Source organism: Xiphophorus maculatus, chromosome 13, assembly GCF_002775205.1.
Source record: "Xiphophorus maculatus strain JP 163 A chromosome 13, X_maculatus-5.0-male, whole genome shotgun sequence".
Classification (NCBI taxonomy): domain Eukaryota; kingdom Metazoa; phylum Chordata; class Actinopteri; order Cyprinodontiformes; family Poeciliidae; genus Xiphophorus; species Xiphophorus maculatus.
The window spans coordinates 26,942,254-26,969,903 of NC_036455.1; the positions used below are offsets into that span (position 1 = coordinate 26,942,254).

General features: G+C 40.4%; 1 protein-coding gene across 4 annotated transcripts in view; it reads left to right on the forward strand.

Annotated features, from left to right (window-relative positions):
• LOC102217812 (receptor-type tyrosine-protein phosphatase U-like) overlaps nt 1–27,650 on the forward strand; it is a 184,622-nt gene that overhangs the window by 89,881 nt on the left and 67,091 nt on the right. For all 4 annotated transcript variants that reach the window (XM_023344775.1, XM_023344776.1, XM_023344777.1 and 1 more), the window contains exons 4-8: nt 10,416–10,497; nt 12,525–12,640; nt 17,510–17,681; nt 21,026–21,319; nt 26,398–26,718. In XM_023344775.1, the coding sequence (XP_023200543.1) occupies nt 10,416–10,497; nt 12,525–12,640; nt 17,510–17,681; nt 21,026–21,319; nt 26,398–26,718 (985 nt within the window). The remainder of the gene's footprint in view (nt 1–10,415; nt 10,498–12,524; nt 12,641–17,509; nt 17,682–21,025; nt 21,320–26,397; nt 26,719–27,650) is intronic.

Sequence of the window (27,650 nt, forward strand, 5' to 3'; positions counted from 1 at the left end):
TAATGTGTCTGTAGTCAAAGGTTCAGTTTAAAGTGATGTGTGGATTATGACTGTGAACCCTCAGTTGGAAATGAACTCACTCTGTAGGGTGTCTGGGTTCTGCCTGTAGCAGATGAACTCGGTCAAAAGGTTGAGGTGGTTTGAGCATCAGATCAAAATGTTTTCTGGATGATTCTGTTTGGAGGTTTTTCAGGTTTACCCGGCAGAGAACCAGTGGCAGAGCCAGACCATGTACCTGGACTGGCTAGTCCATGTACCTGGCTAGTACAACTTGTCCCCCCTGACAAGTTATACAATGTTGCTTTGGAAATAATGTCTGCTTATCCCTCCTGGACCTCCCACACCTGCAGCCAGACTTTGGAAAAATTGAAAAGGCTAATGGATGGAATACCAGCTCTGCTCAGTCACTCTCTAAGCTCAACCACTTTCAAACCATAAACACCCGTCTGCCTTGAAATTTCAGTAAAACACACCTGTCGTTTTGGCATATTTTCATCCTTACTAATCCATATGTAGTGTGTGGATTCAGGTCTTCAAATTGTGAGGCCATCATGCCATTTTCTTTCACACAGCACCCAGTATTTGCCTCTTTTCTGCCAATGCATTTATGTAACTCTGCCAACAAAACCTGCTGGTAATTATAGATTTTTCTCTCAAATCCAAGCAAACAGCCCGCTTGCCAGCAGATATGGACCATATTTTGTCCACAGATAAAAAAAAAAAAGGCTTCAGTGTGATGCTCAAAAAAGAAGCAAAAGCCTCTAATTATATTATTACATTTAGAAAAACCGTGAAAAAAGTATTTGCCTCCCTTGTCACATTTAAATATTTCAGATCATGAAACTAATTTTAACATTCAACAAAGATAATATTAGTACAAACAAATCAGCTGTTTTCAAATGAGGGGAACGCTATCCAAATCAACCATGTGGGAATATAATTACCTCTTGTTTTTTTATGCTGGAGCCTCTGAGAGGTCGACTTGCTCCTGTCCATTGAATAATTCTTCATCATAAGTTTATGGATGAACATTTTTTTAAAAGTTACACTCACCTCTCCACAGCTCACAAAATGCTTTCCTTACACTCTTATCAATGTGCTTTTTTAACAAATATGCCTGTTTGTGTCGTTTTTGATCAGCAGTAACATTTTCTTCCTTTTCTAAAGCCTGCAGTGCTTTTGATGTTGTTGGCTCATTCCTGATTTCCTGTCTACAAGAAAGTCAATCAGAGTGATTTTGATCTGTAAGGTGGTCCTCTACACATGGCCGAGAAGTCAAAATATTTATTTCATAATTACAAAAATTGTAAGGAAAAAATCTTTCCATCTGTCTTTTCTTTCCGTTTCTTTTTGTTGCTCTCTTTTGCTCTGTCTTTTCTTTCCTTCTCTGCCTTCTTTCTATCTTTCTTTCTTTATTTCCGTTCCTTTAATTCGTTCAGTTCTCTTCTTTCTTCCTTTAAGATAAAAATCGATAAACCAACACAATTGAGCAGACAATGATTGCTTTGCAATTATTAGGAATCATTATGAAACACTGAAAACGTAAGAAACATAAGAAAACATCTGAAATTATTCCCAAATACAAAGATAGTCGTTTACTTTGCGTTTTAAGTAACCAGCTAACTGCTAACGGCTGACAGCCTTTTATATTGCATTGAAAAAAATACCTGTGCAAATCGTCAACAGGCAATCCACATTTGATGGTTTTCAATACATCTCCATCTCTAGAGGAGAAGCGTTAGTCTGATGATTTCCATGTGTTTTCACTAGCGCTGCCACATGTTTACCAAGCTGCTTCAGACTCAGTCTAATTCTTCATGGTGGTTTACAGTGTAGTTCAGTTTCTATTCTCCCACTCAACATGCATGTTTAAATAGGGCAGATTTACTGCTGAGTTGTACAACAAGCCGTTTCAATCGCGGTGTAATTTCTGGGTTGCATGTTTAGCTTGTGCCGTTATTTACTGGTCCATTTACCTGAGTGCTGCACTGTGATCAATAGCTCAGTTTGATGCCTCCATCGGTGCTGATGCATAATTAGTGGTATTGTGGAGCTTGTAAGATTCTCACGGCTGCATGCAGCCTTTCCTCACCTCATTACAGCTGATAGTTTATTTTTTAATGCGGTCCGTCTTCTTAGTAATCCCCCCCTCTAGTTCCACCCTCCTGGCCTCTCCCTGAAACTGTTGGTAATGAGGAGGCAGTGGATGTAGGAGCGTGAGTTTCGCACAAGAGTCAATTGACCTCAATTCCATTTGACCCAGTGTGTTCAAGGTGGGGATTGAGTGGTGGTGGGTGTTTGCTTCCATAACCTTGGTGCACTTTGAGGCCCACCTCAATAAATCAAGAGCTAGTTAATGGATTAGAGGCCTGAAGAGATCAATGAGGACAGCCTGCACCGCACCATCCTCAACTCTCCTGTCCTCATCGCCGGCACCAACAGCCAAGCTGATAATTAAAGTAATGATTTATCTTCCCTTTAGTGTGGATGTTGGAAAGTTTGGAGAAGCCGGAGGACTAGGGACAGGCGATCTCAGTGGAGTGAGCTGATTCGTACAGTCTACTGTGTTGTGTTGATGGAAGTTCTCCCAGCAGGCAAAGAGACAGACCTCCTTAAGTTTCCTGTGAAGCTGAATCGTCTGCAGCAGATATTGAAGCATGAGCATCCGCACAGATCAGGAGCAAAGTTTGTCTGCTTCATCAAAAGAGACAGGAATGAGTTTCTTATTACAGGCACAGCTTTTCTGGATGCTTGATGACGTTTTGATGTGATTGAGACCGGGACCATTCCACTCAGCATGTTTCCCTGATTTCATCCAGGTCTAGTTTGGGATCTTTCTCCTGTTGGAACAGCCAATTCCATCCACGTTTAACGGTGACATTGAAGACATCGGAGGATTTCCTCATCATTGCACTAACTTTGAGCAACGTGTAAATACCAGTAAAGTGACACGGACCCTGAAGATGTAGCTACTACCACCATGTCGGACACTTAGTGCAATACTCTCAAGTTTGAAATCAGAACCCTGGCCTTTCCAAACACCCTTCTTGACGTTGTAGCAAAAGATTTCAATCTTTGTCTAATCTGAACCTAAAATGTTATTTTTCTCCAAATAGGATTTGTTGGCTTGTTTGAGAAGCTGCAAATTTTGGCTGAGCTTGAAGGTGTTTCATTTAAGTAATGACTTTTTTCCTGGTCATCTTCCTCTATGTCCACTTTGTTTTAATTCAGTTCAGTTTGGCTTGTTTATACCGCACCGATTCATGACATGTCATCTAAAGGCACCGTACAACATAAAGGTCAATTCAAAAATACCTTCATAACGGTGAATATAACACAGACTGAAACTAGATTAAATGCTTTTTTAAATGAAGGAATAATCAACAAACTTACAACAAATAAAGTTGCATAATCATATCAGTTAAATGAAATTTTATTTTCAAGACATTTCAGTCTTCCAAAACATTCTAAACATTACAAACATGTACACCCGACATGAGGGCATCATCATGTGGATCTGCTGAGGTGTTGCTTCAAAAACCTTCAGCCAGACTGGCTTGGTGTCTCTCCTCTTTCTGTTGACGATAACCTAAAGATTTCCAAGAAGGCTTAGAGGAGGTAACTACCTCAACACAAACTTTCAAAAGTGAGACTGTAACTCAACTTTTAGGTTGTTTCTGGTTTAGGAGTCGATTAACAAAAGGACTCCAACCAGCAGCCTGTGAATCTTTACCAAACTTTTTACTTCTGGTTCTGGTTCGATCTGCCTCCACAGAACCAGAACCAAACATGAAGAAGCAGCATTCAGCTTCTATCCACCACAAATCTGGAACAAACTTCCAGGAAACTGCCAAACAACTTTAAATCTAGACTAAAAACCCACCTGGTTAGAGCTGCTGTTGATCCATAACAAATGACCAAAACTATACTGACCAACGTATTTGATGTCTATTGATGATGGCACTTGATAAAATGTATGTTTATTACTGGTTTCTCAATTGGTGACTGTATGATGTTTCTATGATTTTTTAATTTTATTTTTGTGTTTTATGATATAAAGCACTTTGAACTGCCTCGTTACTGAAATGAGCTATGCAAATAAACTTGATTGATTGATTGATTGATTTACTTCACCATCCTCCCAGGTCTGCAGTTATCAGTGTTGCTGCTGTACCTTTCCTGACCCAACCTTTTCTCTCAATGTTCCTTTGAAATGCTGCATGCAGCCCACTGTGATCAGATTCTAATAAAGTGACACCAACTCAATAAACAGCCCGTTTAATATCATCTTCCTTTCTGTGGCTCGGTGGTAGAGTAGTTGCCTTGCGACTGGATGGTTGTAGGTTTGATTCCAGCTTCTTCCTGTCACGTCGATGTGCCCTGGGCAAGGCGCCTAATCCCAACTTGCTTTCCAATCAGAGTATTGGTATAAAATTGTGTCTGTAGTGTGAAGCACTTTGAGTGGTCAGTATGACTGGGAAAAAGAATTGGTGTATAAATTCAGCCGTAGCATTCTCCTCTCTTGTCCCCGCCGACACTGAGCTCAGAGCGCCACTCCTCTCTCCGCGCCGCGCGGCCGATAAAAATCTGTGTCAGGTGCTGCCAGCCGACACATCGGCCCAAGCGCTGCAGCCCCTCCCAGGCAAAGGACGCTTCAAAGGGTCTGGAGGAGAAAATGTGTGTGTGTGTGTGTGCATGTGTGTGTGTGTGTGTGTGCGTGTGTGTGTGTGTGTGAGAGAGAGAGAGAGAGGGAGAATGTGCTTAAAGTGGATGAGATAAAAAAGAAAAAAAAAATCTGCCAGTAATCATGGAGCGCCTCAGGAGGGGCACAGGCTGCACAGATATGATGGACTGTGATCAGAGGTGTTCTTGGCCTTGAGCATTACTTCTGAGATTTTCAAACTTCTAGTCAATACTTCTAGCTTCCACATCACTGTTGTTAAAACTATGGGTGCCTTTTTGGCTATTAATTAGAATATTTCCAAGTCTATCCAAGCGTTTAACCGTAGAGGGGGTGAAAGACCTCTTACATATATTGATCCGTTGAGCGGCAGTAAAAGCAAAGTGCCACTGCAGCAAAGCAAAGCAAATGTCCCATTAGTCATTTAGGTGGCATTCCTCTGACTTCTGGGATTGGGTATTGCCCTCACTTAATGCCCAATCGAGTTGGAAGAGTGGCAGTGGAAAAAAATTACTAAATGACGCATAAAAACCCAGACTTATTCATTTATATTCAGAGTAATTGGTTTGTAGCCTTGTTTCTGCTAAGTGGCAGATTCTGTTTTTTGTTTCCAGTTTTACTTTTTATGTTTAACTATCATCTGCTCAACTTTCTCTTTCAATCTCATAAGTATTCTTGTATCATGTAGATTTTTACTAGGCCATTCTCAGTCTGTGTGATACTCAAAAGAGAAAAAGTACAAATGATTCATTGGGATGTAACAATAAAACGTTTTAAACCTGTAAATAATGCTTACTTGTCAGCTTCACAGGCTTATAGGCTTCACAGGCAAAGGTATAATAAAGCGCTTTAACATTTTTGTTCATAATTTGGAACAATATTGTTTATTTTAGTTTCTCAGAAAACATGAAAACTTCATAATATTTTGCATTCACAGCAAACCAAAGAGTCATTTAGGCTGTGTCTGTGTCCTAAACTGTGAACCACAGACACTTACAGTGGATTATTTAGGCTAGACTAACAGGTTTTTGTCTGTTTTTGATAATAAAGTTATAATTTTATGAGAACTCCACACCAAACTGTGTTAAAATGAGGAAACCTGAGCATCTTGTGAAATTATACTTAGTATTGGTTTTACAAATAAAGAAAAAATGTTCATCTTTTAACATGAAGTTATTATCAGCTGCAGGACTTTAAAACGATGGTTTAAGCGAATGTCTACCAGAGGAAGAACCACAGACTTATTGAGCCATTCATATTAGATCTTGGTTACCATAAAAACTTTTTGTCATTATGACTTTTTACAAAAAATGTTTACAACTTTATTCCAGCAACAGCATTTTCATTCTGCCTATAGCTACTATTTTATGACTTTTTAATTTTTTTTAAATCTCTTCGTCTGACCATAATACTCAGTCGTACTTGCTTTACTAATCTCTGCCGCCAATTTTTTTCCACTGTCACAAACGTCTCCATTTGTCCTCTATGGAGGTACATACTGGCATGTTTCAAAACCATCCTTTCCTCCTCCAGTACCTGTACACCAGTGTACCTGTGCTGGTTCTCCTGGCTTTAACAGCCTGTCAGTTAATTTGAACACTGCTGCCACCTAGTGACTGGAGGCCTGTTTATCAGTCAAGTATGAATATAAACAATAATAAAGTTTGTCTGCTTGTCGCCCTCTTAAGGTGACAAGTAGTGTTCGTTTCCCACCACAAACAGGTTTTCGGATGTAGCTCAGAGAGTTCCAGTTTGGTCTCCGTTAACAACCATCTTCGTCATGTTTGTGTGTCTCCTGATTGGCACAAGACAAAGTTTAAACATTTCCTATTTACAATAGCAGGAGTGTGATTGCCACTTTTCCATGAAGCCCAGATTTGTGAAGAGCAAGACTGACATTTTTATTGTCAACATGTTCTCCATTTTAGCTGTAAGTTTCTCCACATTTGTCACGGATATTTTTCTTGCACGTACTTTTCAACATACGTTCTTTGGACATAGACACACTCCATCATCTGCTGCTATAATGTGAGGACATGTGAAGGAGTTGAGGAGGTGTGAATACTTTTGGCTTTCCGGTGTGTTGGTTAGGTTGGGTAAATGTTTTCCCCCTGCAGGCCGGCTGCTTCTGCAGCGCTGCATCTCATGAGCCAAGCAGGAAGCAGCAGGAGGTGGACATTACAATCCTTGCATGTTTTTTTTTTTCCCTTTCTCTTTTTTATGTGCGGCTCTATCTATCTTCTTAACCATCTATGGTCAGAGCAGAGCTGCTTCTCTGAGGTGGATTTGTTTCTCGTGTCATTTCCTTTGGTTACCGCTGATGACACAGAGTCCTCTTCTTGTGAGCAGCGCCCCCCTGCTGCTCCCCTCGAATGAAAACTCACTTCTCCCTTCACAGATTGTTCCTTTGCTGTGTCACATGCTCCATTTTTTTTCTTTTCCTGGTGCCCATTTTTGTTAACAGAAGAAGAAGCTGAGAGAGATGACTGTGGAACAAAATCACCTTCAGCTGGATATGTTCGTTTGGACAAATCCGTCTTTTCTGTTGTTTGTTTTTTTAAGGACACTGTTGTGTGGGTGTGGGTAAAAGGTTGAAACTTTGCTGTAAAATATTTAAGATGCCATCACCCATGTGGTGGCAAATATTAATAGTGTGACTTTTTCCTCCCATATCTCTTCCCCTGCTATATTTTTTCTCCTTCTGGATCTTTTCATCCTGGTTATTGCCTTATGATGCAATTTTCATCTCTCCTTCTGGGATTTCTCCCAGTAAGATGGATTCCACCGGCAGAATTTCACCTGGGCCAATCAGCGAATAGAAGGACAATTTAATTGAATTCAGTTTATTAAGCACCAATTTATAGCAAATGTCGCCTCAAGGCGCTTTACAAGTTGTGCACAGTGACACAAATTTTTTGCGCTGTTTTAGAATTGTAGTCTGTCTGAAGTTTTATCAATGGCAGCAGAGGAAGCCGTTCAGTCAGTGTTGGCCACGCTTCTAAAAATTGAGCAACATCAACAGCCACTTCATTCAGATCAGTTCCTCTCTCTTCGAAGTGGAAAGTGGTTGCTTACAGTGCAGGAAATTTCCAGTAAGCTTCTTACAAACGTCACAGCCAAACGTTAGTGACTGGGTAGAATTTAAAGCCTCAGCGGAGGCCACGCCTCCAGGAAGAAATCGTTTCTCAGTAGCTGAGGGTCCAGGCTCTCTGGATGAAGTAAAGTGTAGAACAAAGGACTGTTTTTTTTTTTTTTTTTATCAAGCTAGCATCTTTTATATGTTTGAAAAAAACACACACATCTTTTGAATATGAGCACATAGGACCGAAAAGTTCGACTTACCCAGGCAGCTTCAGCATCCTGGAAATCTGACAGCAAAATGTCAGTGAGAAGTAAAAATGACAAAACTTGTTAACCTGAAATCTGTGACCTTGCTTAGCAGGTTCAAAAAATATAGTTGAATAAATTGAACAATGACCCAAATAGAATATAACAATATCATCAAGACACTCTAAATTAAACTTCTCTGCAATCCTAGAAACTCAAAGTACAAAACAAAATGTATATAAGGGCTTAAAAAGTGGATTCTGCATATGTCCCCTTTAATATTTTGAGAAATTTTGTGCCATAACATTGCCTTGTTTATTTGTAGTACAGTATTTTTTTGTGTGTTTTATTGGGCAGAGTTTTATGGGCGGCCATTATTTCTCTTCGTCAAGCAAACTGTCTAATCTGCAGTTGTGCATGCCGTGCTGGGATTGAGTTTTAGCAATTTGCATAATAGCTTAGTGTTTGCATATACACAGGTATTGGACACTGATGCTTGTTTTTTGGCTGTGCATGTTACAAACACACCCACGCACACCGCCACACACTCTCTCTGAGTGAGTGCAGATGCAGAGGAGCTTAGTGTCTCAGCGCAAAGCTGAGCAAATCGATGCTGGTGGGTGCGTTGACGCGTGATGAATTGAGGAGTTAATCGGTCAGACGTCCCTAATGGCCCGACATATGAATGAAAAATAAAAATAAATTAGTGGAAAGAAAAGCTTAGCCTGTATCCATCCACCAAGGCCTTTGGGGTTATTGATCAGCCCCCGGCACTCAGAGCCTGAAGCATGGCCAACACTGCAAATCTCTCGGCCATCTGAGCGCACGCTCACAGGCGCTGGGCTGCGGACAGATGACCGGCAGCGGTAATGTGCACACCTCATGTCAGAGGCATATACCGCTGTCATATTAGCACCTGCTAGCTCAGACAGAGCGGCTCAGTGAAACGTGGAGGCTCTCACAGGGGATGGTTTGCAATTAATCTTGGGGATCGTAGAATGACCGTGGTGCATGCTGGGAAGTCACTTTGAGTCTCTGTGTGCGCCCAGCTCACTTAGATGAGTGAGTTCATATTTAGGCTGTGTTAAAGGATTCCTGCTGTGATCCTCTGGGTCTAATGAAAGTACCAGCTGGAGAAGATGGTCTAATGAAACCTGTAGTATTTATTTCTAAATCTGAATCTAAGAAATAGTTCCCAAATTTTACTCAGGTGATGTATTCATTTACAGTACATGATGGAACCATCAGCCAGACTATCCTCTGGAGCTTTTACACAACAAATAAGAACGATAGTTAACAGATCCAGCAAATTCAGATACATTTTGGTAAATTAATCAAAATGTTGAAGCACCATCTTAGTCTTTTCCTAGTGTCAAAAGAAAAAATGATTAAAAATTACATTTGATAACCAGTTTTTGATGAATACATTAATTCAAATTGAAAATAAAAAATGCTAATATATAAAACCCTCCAATCTAAAATGAACATTGTTATGTTGAACATATTTGGCTACCTAATAGGGCTGTTGCGATACACTAATGTCACGATACAATATAATACACATTATTCTGCTCACGATGTGATATATACCACGATATTCAGCAAACTACAAATCAATTTGATTCAATACATTTTTAAGATTTTCAGAAAAATTTTAGAGGGACAGAGTGATGTTGGTGACATTCTGTGACAGTTCCATAGACTTGGATTGAATTAATTGAACTGATAGTGTAATACAGGTGTAATAAATGTTGTTTTTGTTACATATTTCCTTTGTTTAAATGTTATTTGGTAATTGTAACTGGTTGTTTCATTTCCTGTCATTTTTAATGAACATGGGCAACGGGGTAAAAAATGTCATGTGTGATAGTGTCATTTAATTCATGTGGATTTGATATAAAACTCAAAGTAGGATTTAATGTATTAATGCTCGCGGATGAAAAATCAATACTTTCGGAGGAAAAAATATCGATAAATATCGTAGAATCGATAAAATTACACAGCCCTATTACCTAATAGTTTTTACACAGCAAAACTTACCAAACAGTAAATAATGTGTTTGTGTTTGATGCAAAAATCAAGACAGATTTTAAGTGTCACTGATATCTCGTCACTGGTTTCCCAGGAAATACAGAACCGTGTCAGTGCAGTCGTGCAGTCATGTTCTTATGTGATCAGAGGATTATTAATGAAACAGTTACCCGTCATTTAACTGCCTCTAGACTGGATTCTTGTATTATGGATAGTTTGAATTCAGCCAGGCTTGTATTAAGCATCTACAACTGGTTGCAGTAGTTAGCAGCAGTACAGTAGTTACCCCTTCTCTCTTAATTTCCAACTCCCAATGAAAGTTGCTTGTCAAAGTGCAAAGCTCTGTAGTCATTTCATTTTTCCATCGTCTCCACAGGTCATCTTTGAAGCGACCGTTTCCGAAGAGCGGCAGGGTTACATCGCCTTGGATGACACCGTGCTGCTCAACTATCCCTGTTGTAAGTAGCAGATTCCGCCGTGTTCACAGCCTACCTGCTGACCCTCACTGACCCCTCTGAAGGCGTCCAGCTGACCTGTCCAGAAAACTCCACATCGTCCCAGAAGTGACTACAGACCACAATGCATTCTGCTAATGGAGGAGAATACATAAGCACATACAGCCTGTAGCTGTCAGGCTGCTGGAGGTGCAGCTTCACAGCGGGGTGCCGTCTCTTTTGTCCTGCTGAATGCCTGACCTTTTCATCCAGCCTTCAAGCTCCCAGATGGGAACTTGTAAAACTACTGCGATGCCACAGGCGAAGAACAGCTAGGAGCTGCTCTGGCAGAGAACCTTACGTAGCTGGAATTTGGTTGAACATTATATTCAGTCTTTTGCTGTGTCACCTTCATTGTTAGGGAAATGATCTTTTCACTGTCCTTATCATCATCAGTGATGTGCTGTTGATCCAGACATGCAGAATGAATCTCTGGGAAGGTTGGTAGGAATTTCATGCTTAAGTTCCAAAGTGGTCCAAATTTCACAAAGCTCCTTTCTTGGTCCACTTTTCTCCATCATCCACTGACTCCAGTTTGTACAGTAATAAACCACAGTGCTTATATGGATGATACTCAGCTCTGCATTTCTATGTTACCGCGTGGCTACAGTTCCCATGTTGCTGCAGATGGCATCGGAAAGAGTCACATAAACAAGACACAGTTAGTCAGTGTGGTGCACAGCTTTGCTCACCTGTCACCATTATATCACTCATTACAGGGTGACCCAGACCTGCATGCTATGCATCATCATAGTGTTCTAAATGCAGTAAAGGTTGTGAAACTCGTCCCACGAAAATAAATATCTGGTGCACACTACCTACTTTCTCGTGCGTACCAGATCTCTTGCACAAGAGAAAGTTTATTTTTTACTTTTTCATTCAGTGTCTCTTTAGGGGCTCCTGAATATAAATCTACATATACATTTCTATCACATGATGCCAACCTTGCCTCTCTCTTCCTACCCTGTAGATATTTTTTCTAGATTCACCACTGCCCACATTGAATCTTTTTTTGTCAATTGCAGGATGTCTGGACGTCAGTTTGTGACCTTAAGCTTTAAACAGATTTGGGTTATGAGGAGGGACAATGATTGAAGCTCACCAGCAAGTCAGACAATAAAAGAAATGGAACTTTTTGAGAGGCCCAGTCAGGCAAGACTTAAATCCAATTGAGCAATTTGGCATGACCTTTGAAGGACTGATGATGCTCAAAAACCCTCGTAGATAGATGTATAGATAGACATTTAATCTTAATTAAATACAATATAATAATGGTTACAGTTTTTTTCCCCTTTATGTTGTTGCATTTTTAGAAATGTGGCCTAACCAAAGCTCTGCTGCTACAACACATCATCTAAAAATACCAGCGTTTTTAACTGTCGCTTGTAGTGACGGCTGCCAAGATCCACTCTGACTTTTAGTGAGAACTGGCGTATTTTTATTTTTTGCAGCAGAAATGTAGAAAAATGTTAATGAATGATAATGTGGCGTATTTATGACCTCATGAAATTCAGATATCCGTTTTCCGGTGCTCATGAAAAGCAAGACTGACTGTGAAGCATAAATCACTGAATCCTTGCTAGATAAAAAAAGAAAAGAAACGAAGGGACCTGAAACTTTCAAAATCGGCACACTTACCGATTTATTTTTAGTTTGGAATCTAAACTCAGCCTCTGCTGCATTCGTTCCCTCTTTGGAGCGAGATGCATTTGCACGGTGACTCAGTTTCCTGGGCTGAGGGACAGTGCTACAAAAATCACTACGAGGTTGTGATTAATTTTTTTTTTTTTTTGCCAGAGAGAAAAAAATAATCAAAAACAATTCCAGTATTTACCTGTAAATAAAAATGGATACAGAAGAACTTGTTCGTCGTTGTAGCAGAGGTTCTGAATAAGCTTTCCTCCATCTTTGTTTTCTGCTTAGACAGCATCACTGAACTCCAGAAGTGCTGCGTTGATCTGTGTCTTTCCTCTCTGTCTGCACTCCAACAGACAAGGTGCCTCATTTCTCTCGGCTGGGAGACGTGGAGGTGAACGCCGGGCAGAACGCCTCATTTCAGTGCGTCGCCACGGGCAAAGTCTCTGAGACGGAGCCATTCGTGCTCGAGGTAAGAAGACATGGGGGACTGAGGGATTTCTTATTGTTATCTTTGGTTAAATTATTGATCTTGAGCAACTCTAAGAGAAAATAAATGGTGCAGATAAAAATATCTAGTTTTCCGTTTAGTTTAAAAACACAACATTCAAAAATGTCCCTTCAAATGTTGAATCCCAACTATTCTGCTCTAGCCTGGCCTCCTCCTGTCTTCCTGTGTAATTCCCCCAGACAGTCAGTCTGGGTTTTCTCCTGTTCACTTGGATTCCTCCGGTAGAATTTCAGAACAGAAGAAGTTGTGAACAATGATGCCATTTTTCTGAATTGTAGTCCACCTGTAGTTTTAGCAATGGTGAACGAAGCCGTTCAGTCCGTGTTGGCTACCTGCTGACCCTCACTGACCCCTCTGAAGGCGTCCAGCTGACCTGTCCAGAAAACTCCACATCGTCCCAGAAGTGACTACAGACCACAATGCATTCTGCTAATGGAGGAGAATACATAAGCACATACAGCCTGAAGCTGTGAGGCTGCTGGAGGTGCAGCTTCACAGCGGGGTGCCGTCTCTTTTGTCCTGCTGAATGCCTGACCTTTTCATCCACATCGGCATTCCAAATATTGAATTATCATTAACAGCTGTGACATTCGGATCGGCTATTTTCTCTTCGCAGTTTAGGATGGTTGTTTACAGCGCAGACAGTTTCCAGTAAGCATTGTAACGTGAAACTCACGCGTTACATACGTTAACGTTAGAGATTGGGTGAAATTTAAATCTTCAACAGAGGCCACGCCTCCAGGAAGCAATCGTTTCTAAATAGAAGACAAATTGTTTCTGTCTTTGAACCAAAAATCAGGATTTGAATCCAGAACAAATGCAAGTTTAGCAGGTTTGTTGGTGATGACTGTGACCAAACGGTTACTTTGCAACCATGATGTTGTTTTGTTGGAGACGCTGAAGTATGGAGGCAGAACTGCGTGTCATCAATGAGAAGCAAAGTCATACTTTCTGGTGATGTCTCAGAGTGGCAGCATATACAGTAGAATAATGATGATGGCAGGTTTTATGGATATGGTAAATGTCAGATTTTGTAGCTGAGAGGCAACCTGGTGAGCAGCTGCAACACTAAACCCAACAGAATGTTCCAGGAAGAAACGGGCCAGAACTCCAGCAACTAGGAGAAGCTAGTGGAAAGAAACCTAAAATGATTGAGCCAAAACAAACAACACCAAATACTGAGGGGTTGTATGTAAGCTTCTGATTCTGTAATAAATAAATCTCTGATACATTCGTTCTCTAATCATTTAGCAAATGGAAATAATTTAAGTGATTCAATCTGAACTAAAAGTTAGATCAGATTTAACTTGTGTGTGCGTGTCGTTTTTTTATTCACTGTATGTAAACTTCTGGTTTCAACTATATATGTATATATATCACTTATTATTCCTGAGACGCCATGGTTACGTAACCTTTTCAGAGAGTTATAAGGAATCCTAACCTCCCTGAAGAGATTACAATACCATGCAGAAGAGTGAAAATGGAAGCATTTTTAGCGTAATAACTTTTGGGATTTTGGACAGAAAAAGCAATTTAGAGTTTTCCTATGTACCCTACTATCAAGTTTGGCCTTTTTTAGGAAGGCCTGGATAGCTGCATGCAGGAAATATGATGGAATAGTACCAGTTATGAGGCTGGAATTGCTTTTTTGTTTGACGAGAGGACAAACTACCTCAGAAGCATCTTTGATCATTCTGAGCAGCAAATAACCAAAGTTATTTATAGTTATTTCATTTTTCTGACTTTCTCCAAATTCAGAAGACATGAGTGTGGCGCATGCTACAGCTGGAACTTTCAAATCTTTAGGGGTTCATTCACAGCAGCCCTGTTTAGTCTGCTTTAATCCAAATCTAGTTTGTTTGCCTAGAAAGTCTGGAGACTGCTCCAACAGCAGGAAGTGGACTACACTGCATGGCATTCTGGGTAAATATATTGGTTTGCATTTTGTGAAGCGGGAATTGTGCTCATGACTTCTTCAGAGGTTTTCATGTCGCTTTCTTCAGTGGTTCATGGTGCAGCGCCCCTACAGGCAAAGGCAGTAGACAGTTTTTTAAATTTATTTTGCAAACAGGTTTTTTCAAGGGGTTTGGTTTGTTTGACACCTTGCAGTGTGAAAGCAAGCCACACCAGCTGAAAATGTAACAAATGTCACAATCTTGGTCCCAAATCAAACCCAGTCTATTGGGCTATCAGGTGTGAAAACAGCCTGAAGCGCCATCTGTATCTTTGAGGTCAGACACTAACGTGGGACGAGAAGGCTGGGCTCACATTCGCCGCTCTAATTTATCCCAAACGTGTTCCATCAGGTTTAGGTCAGGGCTGTCCAGGTCGGTCATGTTCTTCCACACCAAACTCATTCATCCCTGTTGGAACAGAAAGGGGAAATCTCCAGACATAAACGGAAGATGAAGTAAGACAGTAATGCAACGATAAGTTTGTAAAGCACAGGCATAATCTCTGGATATTGAAGAACATAAATCCTTTTGAGCTGAATTATTTCTAGGTTTATTAATCAGTGGAGCTGCTTAAAACTCTGGATCCATTTTCCTGTAATTGAGTATAGCGTCACTAATAATCCTGCAGTATGGCTCAGATAAATGCTGAGTTTTAGAGCCTGATATTGTGTTTTGATCATTTCAGTGCTGCTGGGAAAAGATCCAGTTGCAGATATGAGAGGTTATTAAATTAGCGCCTCTTGCTTTAGTTCTCCGACTGGGACGGGTTTTGGTTTACTAAAGCCGAAAGCCATTTCTCTCGTTCACCAACTGAAAATAGTTTCAATTTCCCTCGTCTGAATATGAGCTAATATTAGTCTTCAAAAACCCTTCTCTGAATGCCTCAATCCTCCTCTGGCCTTTGAAGCCTCAACATCTGAGTGCTTTTGAAATGACGGCTGCAGGGAGAAGGGGCCTCGCAAATTTCATCTCACTATCCTCCCAGTCCCAGCCTTTGTGTTTCTTCTTCGCGATTTTTTTCTTCAAACCCCTTTCTCACTGTGTTCGAATGTCATTGACACATGAAAAAAAAACATCTAAAAATATTAGTTTATAAATTCTTGTTTGTAGCTAGAGCTACGCACAACATGTGGGAGACGCAAACAACTGAGAGCTTTTCACCTTGATGGCAAATTGTATGTGGGCGTGTCGGGGTGTGTGTGCGGGTGCGTGTGTGTGTGTTAAGTGAAATAAATGAAAGTCAAACAGCAGTCCGTGTGCTATGCCAATAAAAACTGTCTCCCTTGGATGTTTCAGATTTCTGTTGCTTTAACAACTCAATCATGATCCGCTAAATTTTGCTTCTTTGACCAAAAACTTTTTGATCTGAAAGTGAAAACTGATTTTTGCAAAAAATAAATCTCAATGAAATAAAAATATGTATCATAAAATAGGTGATTGCGTTTCCAATTGAGCACAAAACTTTGTTGGTATTCTGCTAATTTTGAAAAAACAGTGTTTCCATTAAACAAGCAACGCAGTTAAAATCACAAGCAAATAAGTTTCTTTAACCAGATAAGATGTTTAAAAAACAAACCGAGTCGTCATCCTACAACCACTTCCTGTCGTCTTCTTCGTCTTTTCTGCCAGTAGTAACATCCTGTTGTTGATCATGTGACTTGTATCATGTGACAAAAGTGTTTCCATTGCAGTTTTGCAAAACACGCTTATTTTTGATGCAGCAAAAAATCACCAGATCCTAGCGAGTTTTTTTGATTGCCGCGTTTCAAATAAGCAAATAAATGTTCATAATATCAAATAAGGAAATCATATGGTCAGTGGAAACACAGCTTCTGTAGGTCGCTCTCAGTCATGTTGTTCAGGTTTCCGCCATTCTTTCTTCAGAACTGTTCCAGATATCTCTCTCTACTCTCCTTCGTCAGCGTAGTCATGGTAACCTGGTGTCCTCTTTCCAGTCTCCTTCTTCACAGTCTGTCAGGTTGTGAGAGCGACCTGATCCAGGCAGACCGACACATGGATCATATTCCTTCATGTCTTGATGATGATTTAACTGAGCTCGAAGGAGATATTCAGGTCCTTAAGAATTTTTTCTTTTTGCTTCCATCTCCTGGCTGATACTTTTGCAGTTATGCAATCATTTATTTTATGTTAAATATTTTTAATTGCCAATATCTTGTAGAAATCAGTTGACATTAAAGGTTGTTTAGTAATTTGTTTTTGACACAAAAAAAATCCAAATTTTGCTGATCATGACTGATTTGTAAACTACTGGCACCAGTTGGCTGGACCTCTGTTGAATTAGGTCAGTCACTTTAAAAGGGGTGAATATTTGTGAGAAACTGTAACTAGTAGGAAAAATGTTACATCATGCACACAACATAAACATTCTCCAAACTGCATCCGATTTTCTCCTGAGTCAGTCCCAGCTCAAACCTCTGGTTGTCAAATCGATTTCCTAGTGAAAATCAAGAGCGGACATTTTACGTTCTAATCTGCTTATTGTTTGAGCGAGCCGCATATATTGCATGTCCTGGAAGGAGGCTTTCTGAGCGGCAGCCGGCTCTGATTTGGTCCTGACGGGTTGAGCCGGTCTGCCTGCGGCGCTGACACATCAGCATGGAGGCAGCTGAGGAGATGTCAGCTGGAAACAACGACGAGCCGGGAGGCTGGAGGAGAAGCCAGCGTGGTTACCGCTGACATTTATCACATATTCATTATCTCGCCTCGCCACATAGCAGGCTCTAACCACCTTTTGTTTTTGTGTGTGTGTGTGTGTGTGTCTCCTCAGTCTGCTGTGTTCCCAGTTTTAATCACATTGATGGGCCTTAAGTAAACATGTCCATTTCCCTCTGTGTGCTCTTTGTCTGGCTGTCAGCGGAGAAACAGCGCCGTGCTCGACACTTCCTGGCTGTCGCGGCTGAGCCACAAGAGGCTGATGGCGACGTTTCAGGTGGAGGCGCAGCGCGGCGAGCAGGACCTCTACCGCTGCATCACCCTGTCCCCCAGGGGGGCCGCCGTCTCCAACTTTGGAGAGCTCATCGTCAGAGGTGAGCAAATCCTGGTACAGAATATCTGTGGGACAAAGTGGAGGATTTCAACATGGGAGATGCAGGGCAGGAAGAAGAAGAACAAAAAAAGAGAGATGTGGACAGAAATAAAGAACCTGAGAAAGATAAGACTTTTGCATCTTTAACAAATACATAAATGAAGTCCAAGCCGCCTCAGATTTCTCTGGCTTCCCTTTCTGTATGTATGTTATTCTATACAGAGGGAAAGCTGATATCATTTGTATAATCCAATATATAACACTTGGACTATCTGGTCTTATCCAAAGACAGCAACAGACTTTTTGGCATACAAGAGACACATATGGCTATATTGAATTTATTTAGATTTTATTTCTTTTAATTTTTAAATTGATTAACCTTTTTTCCCCCTGGGTTTTAACTCCATGTCTTGATTGAAGAAGATGACTATGTATACCATTCTTAGATCTTAACTTGATTCTCTGAGGAGGGAGGCAAGATTTGAATGTTCAATTTCAATGTTCCTGGTTTTCACAATTGCTGTTTGTATGACATGTTTATGAGCTTTGTTAATGTTTTCATGATATATAGCGCTTTGAACTGCTGTGTTGCTGAAATGTGCTACACAAATGAACTTGATTGACTGATGAAATAGTTTTGCAAAGCATTGTAGTGTCAAACTTTAACTTAAAATAAATAAACTTCTTGGATCTTTTAGTAAATCCAGCCTTCATAGCGACACAGTCGGTTCTTGTCTGATTGAGTTAGAGATGCATCAGCGGCTGACTCTAATTAAAACACAGCTATTGTTACCGGCAGGGGACAAAATGTCTTTGTTTTTAATTAACTCTATTGGTTTTATACATAGAAAACTGAAAACACACAGCTTGTCAAGTTGACTAGATGTACATGTCATAGAACGATCACGGCGTCTTGACGCAGTCTGCTGTCGTTACACTGTGTTTTCTATGATAACAGAAAGATTGGAGCCGTCATAGGAAATCACTGAGTCACTGATTTTAATGAAAATGTTTATACTTTTTTTTTTCATTTAAACTATTAAGTTATTGTATTTACAGGATAACCAGTTTAAATGACTTAATTTTCTTGGCAATAAACTGTTTTTTTTTTGTTGTTGTTGTTTTTTTTAACATTGCATATTTCCCATTAATGAGGTTGGGACACAGCAAAAGAAAGTGGTAATATTTAATTATTTAATCACTTAATATTTTAAGTGAGCCACAGAGCCACTTGTGACAGCTGCAAGTCTCAGACTTCTGGTCTAGAAGATGAAGGCTGTGATTCTGCCTCAATGTGGCTGGAGTTCAACGTGCAAAACCTTCATTTTTATTTTATTTTTAAAGTAAAACTGTGAAGGTAAAAGAATGAAATTGATTCAAGGGACCAATTAGTTATACTTCCTGTGCCAGCGCATATCATCATAAGAAACTGAGTTAATATTATCTCTTCAGTACTGGGGTCATAAATGGGCCAGAACCAATTCTACAGGGGCACTGGCCCCTATTGGCCCCTGTCTACATCCGCCAATGGAAGGAAGGACAAAAGAAAGTTAGGCAGCAAGAAACAAGAAAAAAATAATTCAGGAAGAACAACAAAAGAGAAATGAGGACAATCAAACATAAAAAAAGAAACTGAGAAAGCCACAAAAAAGAAACAAAAAGAAATGGCAAAATAAACAAAATTGCCAGACAACAATGGACAGGGAAACCATTAAGCATGTAGAAAAAAAAAGGCAGACAAAAACAAAACCCCAAAAAGTAAGAATGACTAAAAGAACAAAAAAAAAAAGAAAATACGAAAGAGCTTCAGCGTTATTGCTGAAAAAGACGGGAGCTAGCAGCACTTAAGATAAAGCTAAAAACAGCTCTAATAGAGTATTGTAAAGTTAATACACAAATATACTCTGCTAAGCATTAAACCAGTGTATATATTTAGCTGACACATTTAATGGAGCATTTAAAACGAGCATTTAAAACCATGAATTGCTCCAGAAGCTAAGCTAGCTTTGTTACTAGCATTAGAGACTCAATTTTCAAAGTGTGGTTTCTTTACTCTTTAGCTAACATCTATCACAGCCCTGATGAATACAGAATTATTCCACACATTCGCTCCATGTTTCTTTGCGTTGTTTTGTTTCTCTTCATATGAAGTAATTTCTTCTGTCTCAGGAACAAAACCAGTCTTTTCATTGCTGCTTCTGTTGGAGGCATTTCAGAACAAAGCGCTCTCTTCAATAATGCTGAAAGGGATTTCGCAAAAATATTTTCTTTTTTTTATCTCCCTCGTGGTTAGTTTCTGCTTTTCTCGTGTTTCTTTACTACTTGGTTTACAGGCACACATAAAGAATGACTCACTCCTGTGCTGACCCTGCCTTCATCCCTACACTTTTAACAAGAGCCTTTGAAATAATCAGCATTGTGATCTGATCTGAATTGTTCCTGGTTAAGGGTCGCACAAGGGTCGCCTGGGATAGATATATTTGGATTTAAGCAGCACAATTCCTCTTGAAATGGCCACAGTGATGATTACCTGAAGAACCGTTAAAGCTCACTGGGCGTTGGAGTAAGTACATCTTAGAGCAGAGAAATTAAACCCTTCATGCTAAACGATTGTGTTTGCTGTAAACATCGCTATGGAAACATTAACCTACCAGAGTAGGAAATAAATTCAAGAACAGCATCTCGTTTAAACAACAGAACTTTATCTGTACATCATGTCGAGATTTATGGCATTAATGTCATTCATTTGCTGGAGATTAATAAATCTTCTTAGAAGCCCTAGATTTGTGTTTAAGACATATCTGTTTTTGATTGATCTAATGTGATAATCAATCTGTCTTAGACAAAGAATTTTGGGTTTTCTTCACTTATATGCAGTAATCATTAAAATTGCAAATATATATATATATATATATATATACACTGTATGTATATATATATATATATATATATATATATATATATATATATATATATATATATATATATATATATACACTGTATGTATATATATATATATATATATATACTGTATATATACTGTATATGTATATACAGTATATATATATATGAATCTCTTTTTAAGATGACTGCCAAGAAATATTGTATGTTTACACAATGTTCAAATTTTTGGTCATGTTTTAGTAATATCAGTCAATCAATAAATTTTATTTGTATAGCACATTTCAGGAACAAAACAGTTCAAAGTGTTTTACATAATAAAACACAAACTAACTTACAAAGTCTACAATAATGGAGGGCCACTCTCCCTCCAGACCGTGCACCAGCCCAGGTAACAGGTAGTAGATTTAATGAGCTCACAACAGATGACCTTCTCTGTTCCAGTCCCGCCCACGCCCATCGCCCCGCCCCAGCTCCTGCGAGCGGGTCCCACCTACCTGATCATCCAGCTCAACACCAACTCCATTGTTGGAGACGGACCTGTCATCCGGCGGGAGATCCAGTACCGGGCCAGCCAGTCCACCTGGAAGGAGACCCATGTGGTGGGCTCGCTCACCTACAAGGTCTGGCACCTGGAGCCAGACACCGAGTACTACATCAGCGTTCTGCTGACACGACCCGGGGAAGGAGGCACCGGAGCGCCGGGACCACCGCTGGTCAGCCGGACCAAGTGTGCAGGTATGTGCAATCATAGTGGATGTTTTTTCACAAATAAAAATATAGTCTTCAAACCCCTTTACTCTGATGCACCTACTTAAAAATCTAGAGCTCACCTTCTAGGTATTGGCTAACAAACAAGTTCTGTTCTCTGAAGGACTGCAATGGGAGAATCTGTTGGTACCCATGTCTTACAGTAATGAGGCACAGTGGTGGCTGCATCATGCTGTATCGATACTTTTTTCAGCAGGAAACAGTGAAGTTGGTGACAAAATGTGAAAACGTTTCAAAGGTATTAAAACTATAAAGGAGCGGAATTATGTATTTTTCTTACCTTTAGTTGTTATAAAAATGCTATATATCAAATATGACTTAAAAGAAATCCATTCAACCATTCATCATCTTACACACTTATCGGTAATGTGGTCGTGAAGGGTGCTGGTGCCCTGCAGTGGTCAACAGGTGAGAGGCGGGGTCACTCTGGACAGGTTGCCAGTTGATCACAGGGCCTTAAAAAAATTTTGATTTCATAATTTAACTTCTTGAAATTGGGCCTCTGTCTCTTTAAAAACCTCTGCTCTTTCTGAAGCTCCGCCTTCAGGAAGTCGTCACAGCATGGCTTCTCTATTAACTCTTTAACAACGTTTTTAGTAGCGTTGCACTGAGAAGTAGGTCCTGTAAAGAGCTCGGCAGATGTGCACTTCCACCAGATGTCTGTTAATATGGTTAACAGACATGATGATATTTGTGACACCAAGTTGAGTCACACACACACGCACACACACACACCCACACACACACTCTCCACCCTGACAAGCTGCTCGGCTCAGTCTCCTTCTGCTCGCTCGGTCAGTCACGCTCGGCTCTGTGTCTGTTTTCCAAACTGAAGTTGTATGTAAATGAACCACCAGCCAATCACAGACAAGCTTTTCTCATTCAATCAAAGCCTGCCTTGCAAATGCTGTATTAAGTTTGACGAAAAACAGCCAATCACAATTAGCAAATTGGGACACCTTTTGCAACCAATAGACACGTTGCAGCGTGACGTCACCACAACGGTAACTAATCGACCACAACGATCAATTATTAATGATTGCAAAATGAACAGGAAGCCTGAAAACATAAAACTGTAGCGAACTGAATGTTCTGTTCTTTGTGTGAGAAATGTTTGCCTGATTTTTAGTGTTGAATTCTAACCCTAACACGTCAGTTGCCATGGGAATGAGTCTGTGTGTAGCATAACTGACAGAGAGCGAGAAAGAGAAAACAAGCGGTTTAGTTATCCTACAATAGTTTTTGTGCGATGTTTTTTCTTTTCTGTTGCACACTGCACTAAATTAATAACACCTAGATCATCAGGTTTTATTTTGCTGACTGCTGTTGCTACTGCAGCAGTGTGGCAAAGTCCATCCAGGTGTTTTGGACAGCTGAGTGGTGGCCATGTAGATTTCTCAGACATGCATGAAATAATCAAAGCAACTCCCCCCAATAATCAATCCACACACAAACAAATGCCACTACAAAACACCTTCTAATTGCTTTTATTTTAGAACCATCTCATCTTTTAAAATGACACTTTATCTGAATGAAATTTAACACATGAACATTTTAAAACATTTCCTCCCATTTTAATTATTTTATCAGGGCCTTTGTATAGCAAATACGCCCTTTTTTCATTTTTCTAATGATAAGAACAACCCCAAACTCATTTTTTTTCATTTATTTTTTTCTGTGTGTACAGCTCCTTCAGCTTCCTCTCAAAAAACTCCTGCGGCTTGGTCACTAAACTTGGGTGCTTTGTTTCAATGTGACGCTGGAGCTTACAGGGTCTCATGCTATCATTAGCCAGAACCTCCTTGCAGATTACACATTGCGGCCTTGGAGCATCATCGGGAGCAGTCCAGGAAAATCCAAACTTTAAGTAGTCGTGGTCATACTTCCTCTTTTTTCTACTTACGCCAGAGCTCGTCTCCGCTGCCTTTTTCTTTACTAAATATTTGTCCATTCTTTCTCTCACATCAGTAGACAGCAAGCAGATAGCTTCTTTTCCGGTTTATTTTTTCCCTCACACGCGCCTCCCCTAAAGTGCTCTGGCGCCCCCTAGGGGAGGCGCCTCACACTTTGAAAACCGCCGATTTAGACAAAGGACATGGAACAGTCAAAGTCTTCCATCTTTCTCATGGTCTTTGAAAAAGCAGACCACCAAGGTCAAAATGTTTTCTACCTTTTTGCTTCATGTCACGCTAGCAGAGCCGCCTAACTATAACTCACCTGTCTTTCAACCACATTGTTGCTCATTTTGGTAAAAAAGGCCGGCCAGACGCTCTTTCAATCAGACCTGTCACCTGCCGCCGTGTTTGATCCGCTCACACCGGCGCCTCCACTCAGCCACATCCTGTCAGCTCCCATTCCTCACGTCTGACGCTTTCTGCCCCGAGTTAAAGCAGAAGACAGCGGAGGCTCTGTGACACCACCTCGGCATGGATTCGTTTTCTTCTCGCACTCTCGTTGAGCTTGACGTTTCAGATGTTCCTCAGTCCCATCCAGGCTTTGTCAATAACTGATGGCTGTTCTCAGAGCTAAAAGTTAAATGCTGTATGTATTCTTTAGTGTGACTAAAAATGTTCAATCTGACCATTATGAAACATTCAGCCTGTACTTCAGGATTCGTCGTCAAAGCTGTAATAACCTTGACAAACACTACTGTGATTATCCAAAGTCCAGTTTCCAATGTTAAAATCTATGTAAAAATAATTCATGTATTTCCTCATATACAGAAGTCATTTGTAGGGTTACTTAGTGGCAAACATGAGTTGGGCAAAAACAGAAATATAGCCTGGCCATTCTGCCCAATTAAAATCTCGCTTCACAGCTCAGTCTGGGTTTTCTCCCATTTACTTGGATTCTTCAGCAATTACATACTTTTCCTTCATAGACTTGTCCTAATATTTGAATCAATCCAGGGTGGAACCAAAATATCAACAGACTTTGAGTCAGTTTTTGATGTTTAAATCGCAGCGTATAGAAAGTCGTCCTAACAAGTGTCTCCAGTTCAAAACCATGATCTCCTCTTGGTAAGTATGAGTTTGTGCACCGACAGTCTTTCACATGTTCTAAAAAAACAGCAAAAAAAAAAACACTCCAGGCAATGCGGACAAGCCTTGGAGATAAAAAAGAGCAGATCCACAGGGAGCCTCCCACCCGGTCCACCGTTCCTCCAATCCTCCTCTCTTTTCTGGTTGCCTGGCTCCCTCTGCCTCTGGGTAATCCCTCTGATTAGACTAATCATGCAGAATGTCGGCGCGGGGACGGATCGGTCGGGGACAGGACAGAGCCTGCCGGGGCGCGGCTCTAATGATGAGTAATGGCGTCTGAAGCAGAAAGTGAACTCTCTGCTTGTGACAGATCTGATTTTAACTGGATTGTGACTATTGTTAGTTTTTTTTTTCTGCACCTAAATGTTTGCCTTTATCTTTAATGTGTTTTTTTATTTTGAAGGGCAACGCTTTTGGCTGTCAGGGCGTCAAACTCTTTGGCGTGTTTTGTGCTCTTGGAAAGAGCAAACCTCCTTAAAGTCAGCAAACACTTGAGGGATGTGTCTGTCCTCTCAGAAGTGATTTCTCCTTTTTGACATTGCCTCGTTCATGTGTGTTATTAGCTTGTGATCCATGTCTGGCGACGCAGCAGGGCTGCAGCTATATTGCCTCTCCAGTGCTGCCTAAGAGTCATCCACATCCCTGTGCTGCCCTGCCATTCCAAGGGCATTTTGCTCAAATTCCTCTATTTGGTACCGCTGAAGTACTCTTGGACATTCAGGCCAGACCGCTGGACAGAAATCCCCTCATTAATGCTTGAAAGTGGACATTTAGCTCGACATGCACATGTGTAATTGTAATTTTCACACTTGACAGCTGTAATTAGGCTTTGTCCGTTTGTACGTGCCAAACAACCTTCTCCTGTCAAACTATATTCATTTAACAAGTTGGGAATCTGCCGTTCTGTGTTATTCTGTGACACGTTTTTACTCATCTGTAGGCACAAAATCTGAGTTCTTAATGTTTGCTGCAGGTTTCGGCCTCCTTTTGCTTGCTATTTTTTTCAATTTTATCAAGCACAAGAGAAGGTAGAAATATACTTTCAGATTTTTCTGTGCTTGTAAAACTTTCCTCTGGGATAAAAATTAGCATTTTCCTTTCCCAGACTCAGTGAATTGTGTCAAAAAATGGTCATTAAAAATGTTGAAGTCTGATGCATAAATTTATTTAATTGCTCATTATTTTGTAAAGACTTTGAATTAAACAGGAAACATTTGTAAAAAAAGATGATAAAAGCTTTGGAAATGTGTTGATGCTGACATTAGCGTTGGAGACGTCTGTGCCGCTGCAACGTGTTTAGCATTGAGATGCTATTTTAGCCTATCAGCAAAGCTATTCAAGCCTAGCTCCTTTTATCACAACTTAAACACAATAATAGTCATTTCTAGCATCCAGTCAGATCGGTTTTTGAAGCAAACAGTAGCAAGAGAATCGATTTTGTTGACTGTCGTTGTAGTTAACCCTAACTCTAACCCTACCAGAAACATGCTTTGGATTTGTATATAAAAAAATTAAAAAATAAAAAGTATCAGAATTTCTGGCCCTATTTATAACCTAACTCTGCCTAAAACTTCTCCATACGTTCATCTTTGACCTTTCTGCTGGGTTCAGTGATTTCCCCCACAAACCTCAGAGGACTTTATAGAACAGCTGGGTTTTACTGCGACTAAGTGACAAAGACTCTTTATCAAGTAGGAGATTTAAGTAGACAATGGGTTAACCTATATTATATTTAAAGATAAAGTCAAAGGGACTTCATTGTATTTATTAAGAATGTTTTGTAAAACCATTAAGAATATTTCTCCCACCTCTCGGGTCGGTGGACTCTATCCTGTAAAATCCCATTGAAATGTGCTGCAGTTTGCACTTCCTACATGATGAAATCTGAAACTTTTGATTTCCTGTCACCACTTTTATAAGGCCATGTATGTCCGTATCTTATGAGCTGAATGCATTTTCATGTAATACTTTATCAGTAACGTCTCTGCTTCCTGTCCCTGTCAGAGCCCATGCGTGCCTTGCGGGGCCTCACAGCCACAGAGATCCAGCCACGTCTTTTGGCCCTTCAGTGGGAGCCGCTGGGCTACAACCTGACACGCTGCCACACGTACACGCTGTACCTCTGCTATCGCTACTCCATGTCGACAGGGAGCAGCGGGGGCAACAATGCCACTGTAAGGGAGTGCCTGTCGGTGGACCGCAACACCTCCCACTTCACCCTCAGGGACCTGCCACCCTTCCGGGCGGTCCATGTGAGGCTGGCACTGGCCAACCCAGAGGGCAAGAAGGAGAGCCGGGAGGTCACATTTCAGACGGAGGAGGACAGTGAGTGGGAGTTTAAATATTCTCTCTGTATGCTAACAAGGTACATGTTTTTGTTCGTGTGTGCAGTGAGGCTTGCTGTTGTCAGGGAGACTTAGCTTCACAACTTCTTACAGTTGTAGTTGTTTCTTTATGCTCGGATGATTATTATGCAGTGCTTACAAAAATCCGGGCCTTTAGTTGTGTAGCGCAAGCAAAAAAAAACAAAAAAAAAAAACACAAATATTGACTAAAAAGAAAAGCTGGATCAGCATAACTAAACGGAAAATCAGCCCTTTAAATGGAGACTAGTGAAGCATTCATAAGCTCAGTGTATTGCCAAGAGCAAAATGCTATAATGATTTTGCTTATCTTTGTAATATTTTCCTGTGGACTTCAGCAGATTATGTGCAGTCTAATGCAAATTTTCCATGGATGAAGACCCAGAAGGTCAAAGTCTTGTTGTTATGTAAAATTGGTGAGACATTTCCATGTAACTGAATATGACTTAGGAATATTTGTAGTATGGTCAAGAAAGTTGGAGAAATTGATCCTCAGGATTTGCAGTTGGTAGCATTTCATCACCTCTTCTTATTTACACGCATTTGAACATCTAAGCATAAAAGGAAGACAATCACTGTCCAATCTCACTCTAATCGTCCATTCCTATACACTGTATGTCTTAATAACTAAGAGAAATAGATTTCTTAAAACTGTACGCCTTACAGACCATTTCTTCAATCTATTGCCAATTGGACTCAACTATCAAATGCCACTGAAGTGGGTTTTTTCACCTTAAGCAAAACACAGCAAAAGAAAAAAAAAGTCTAACAAGAAAAGCTGTTAGACTTTTGTCGATCCATGGTCTTCCACTTGTCTGAGTTTGGGTCACAGGGCCAAACTCAGGTCCTGAAATAACACCTAGACATTGATCTCTCCAATGGGATCCTGCGTTC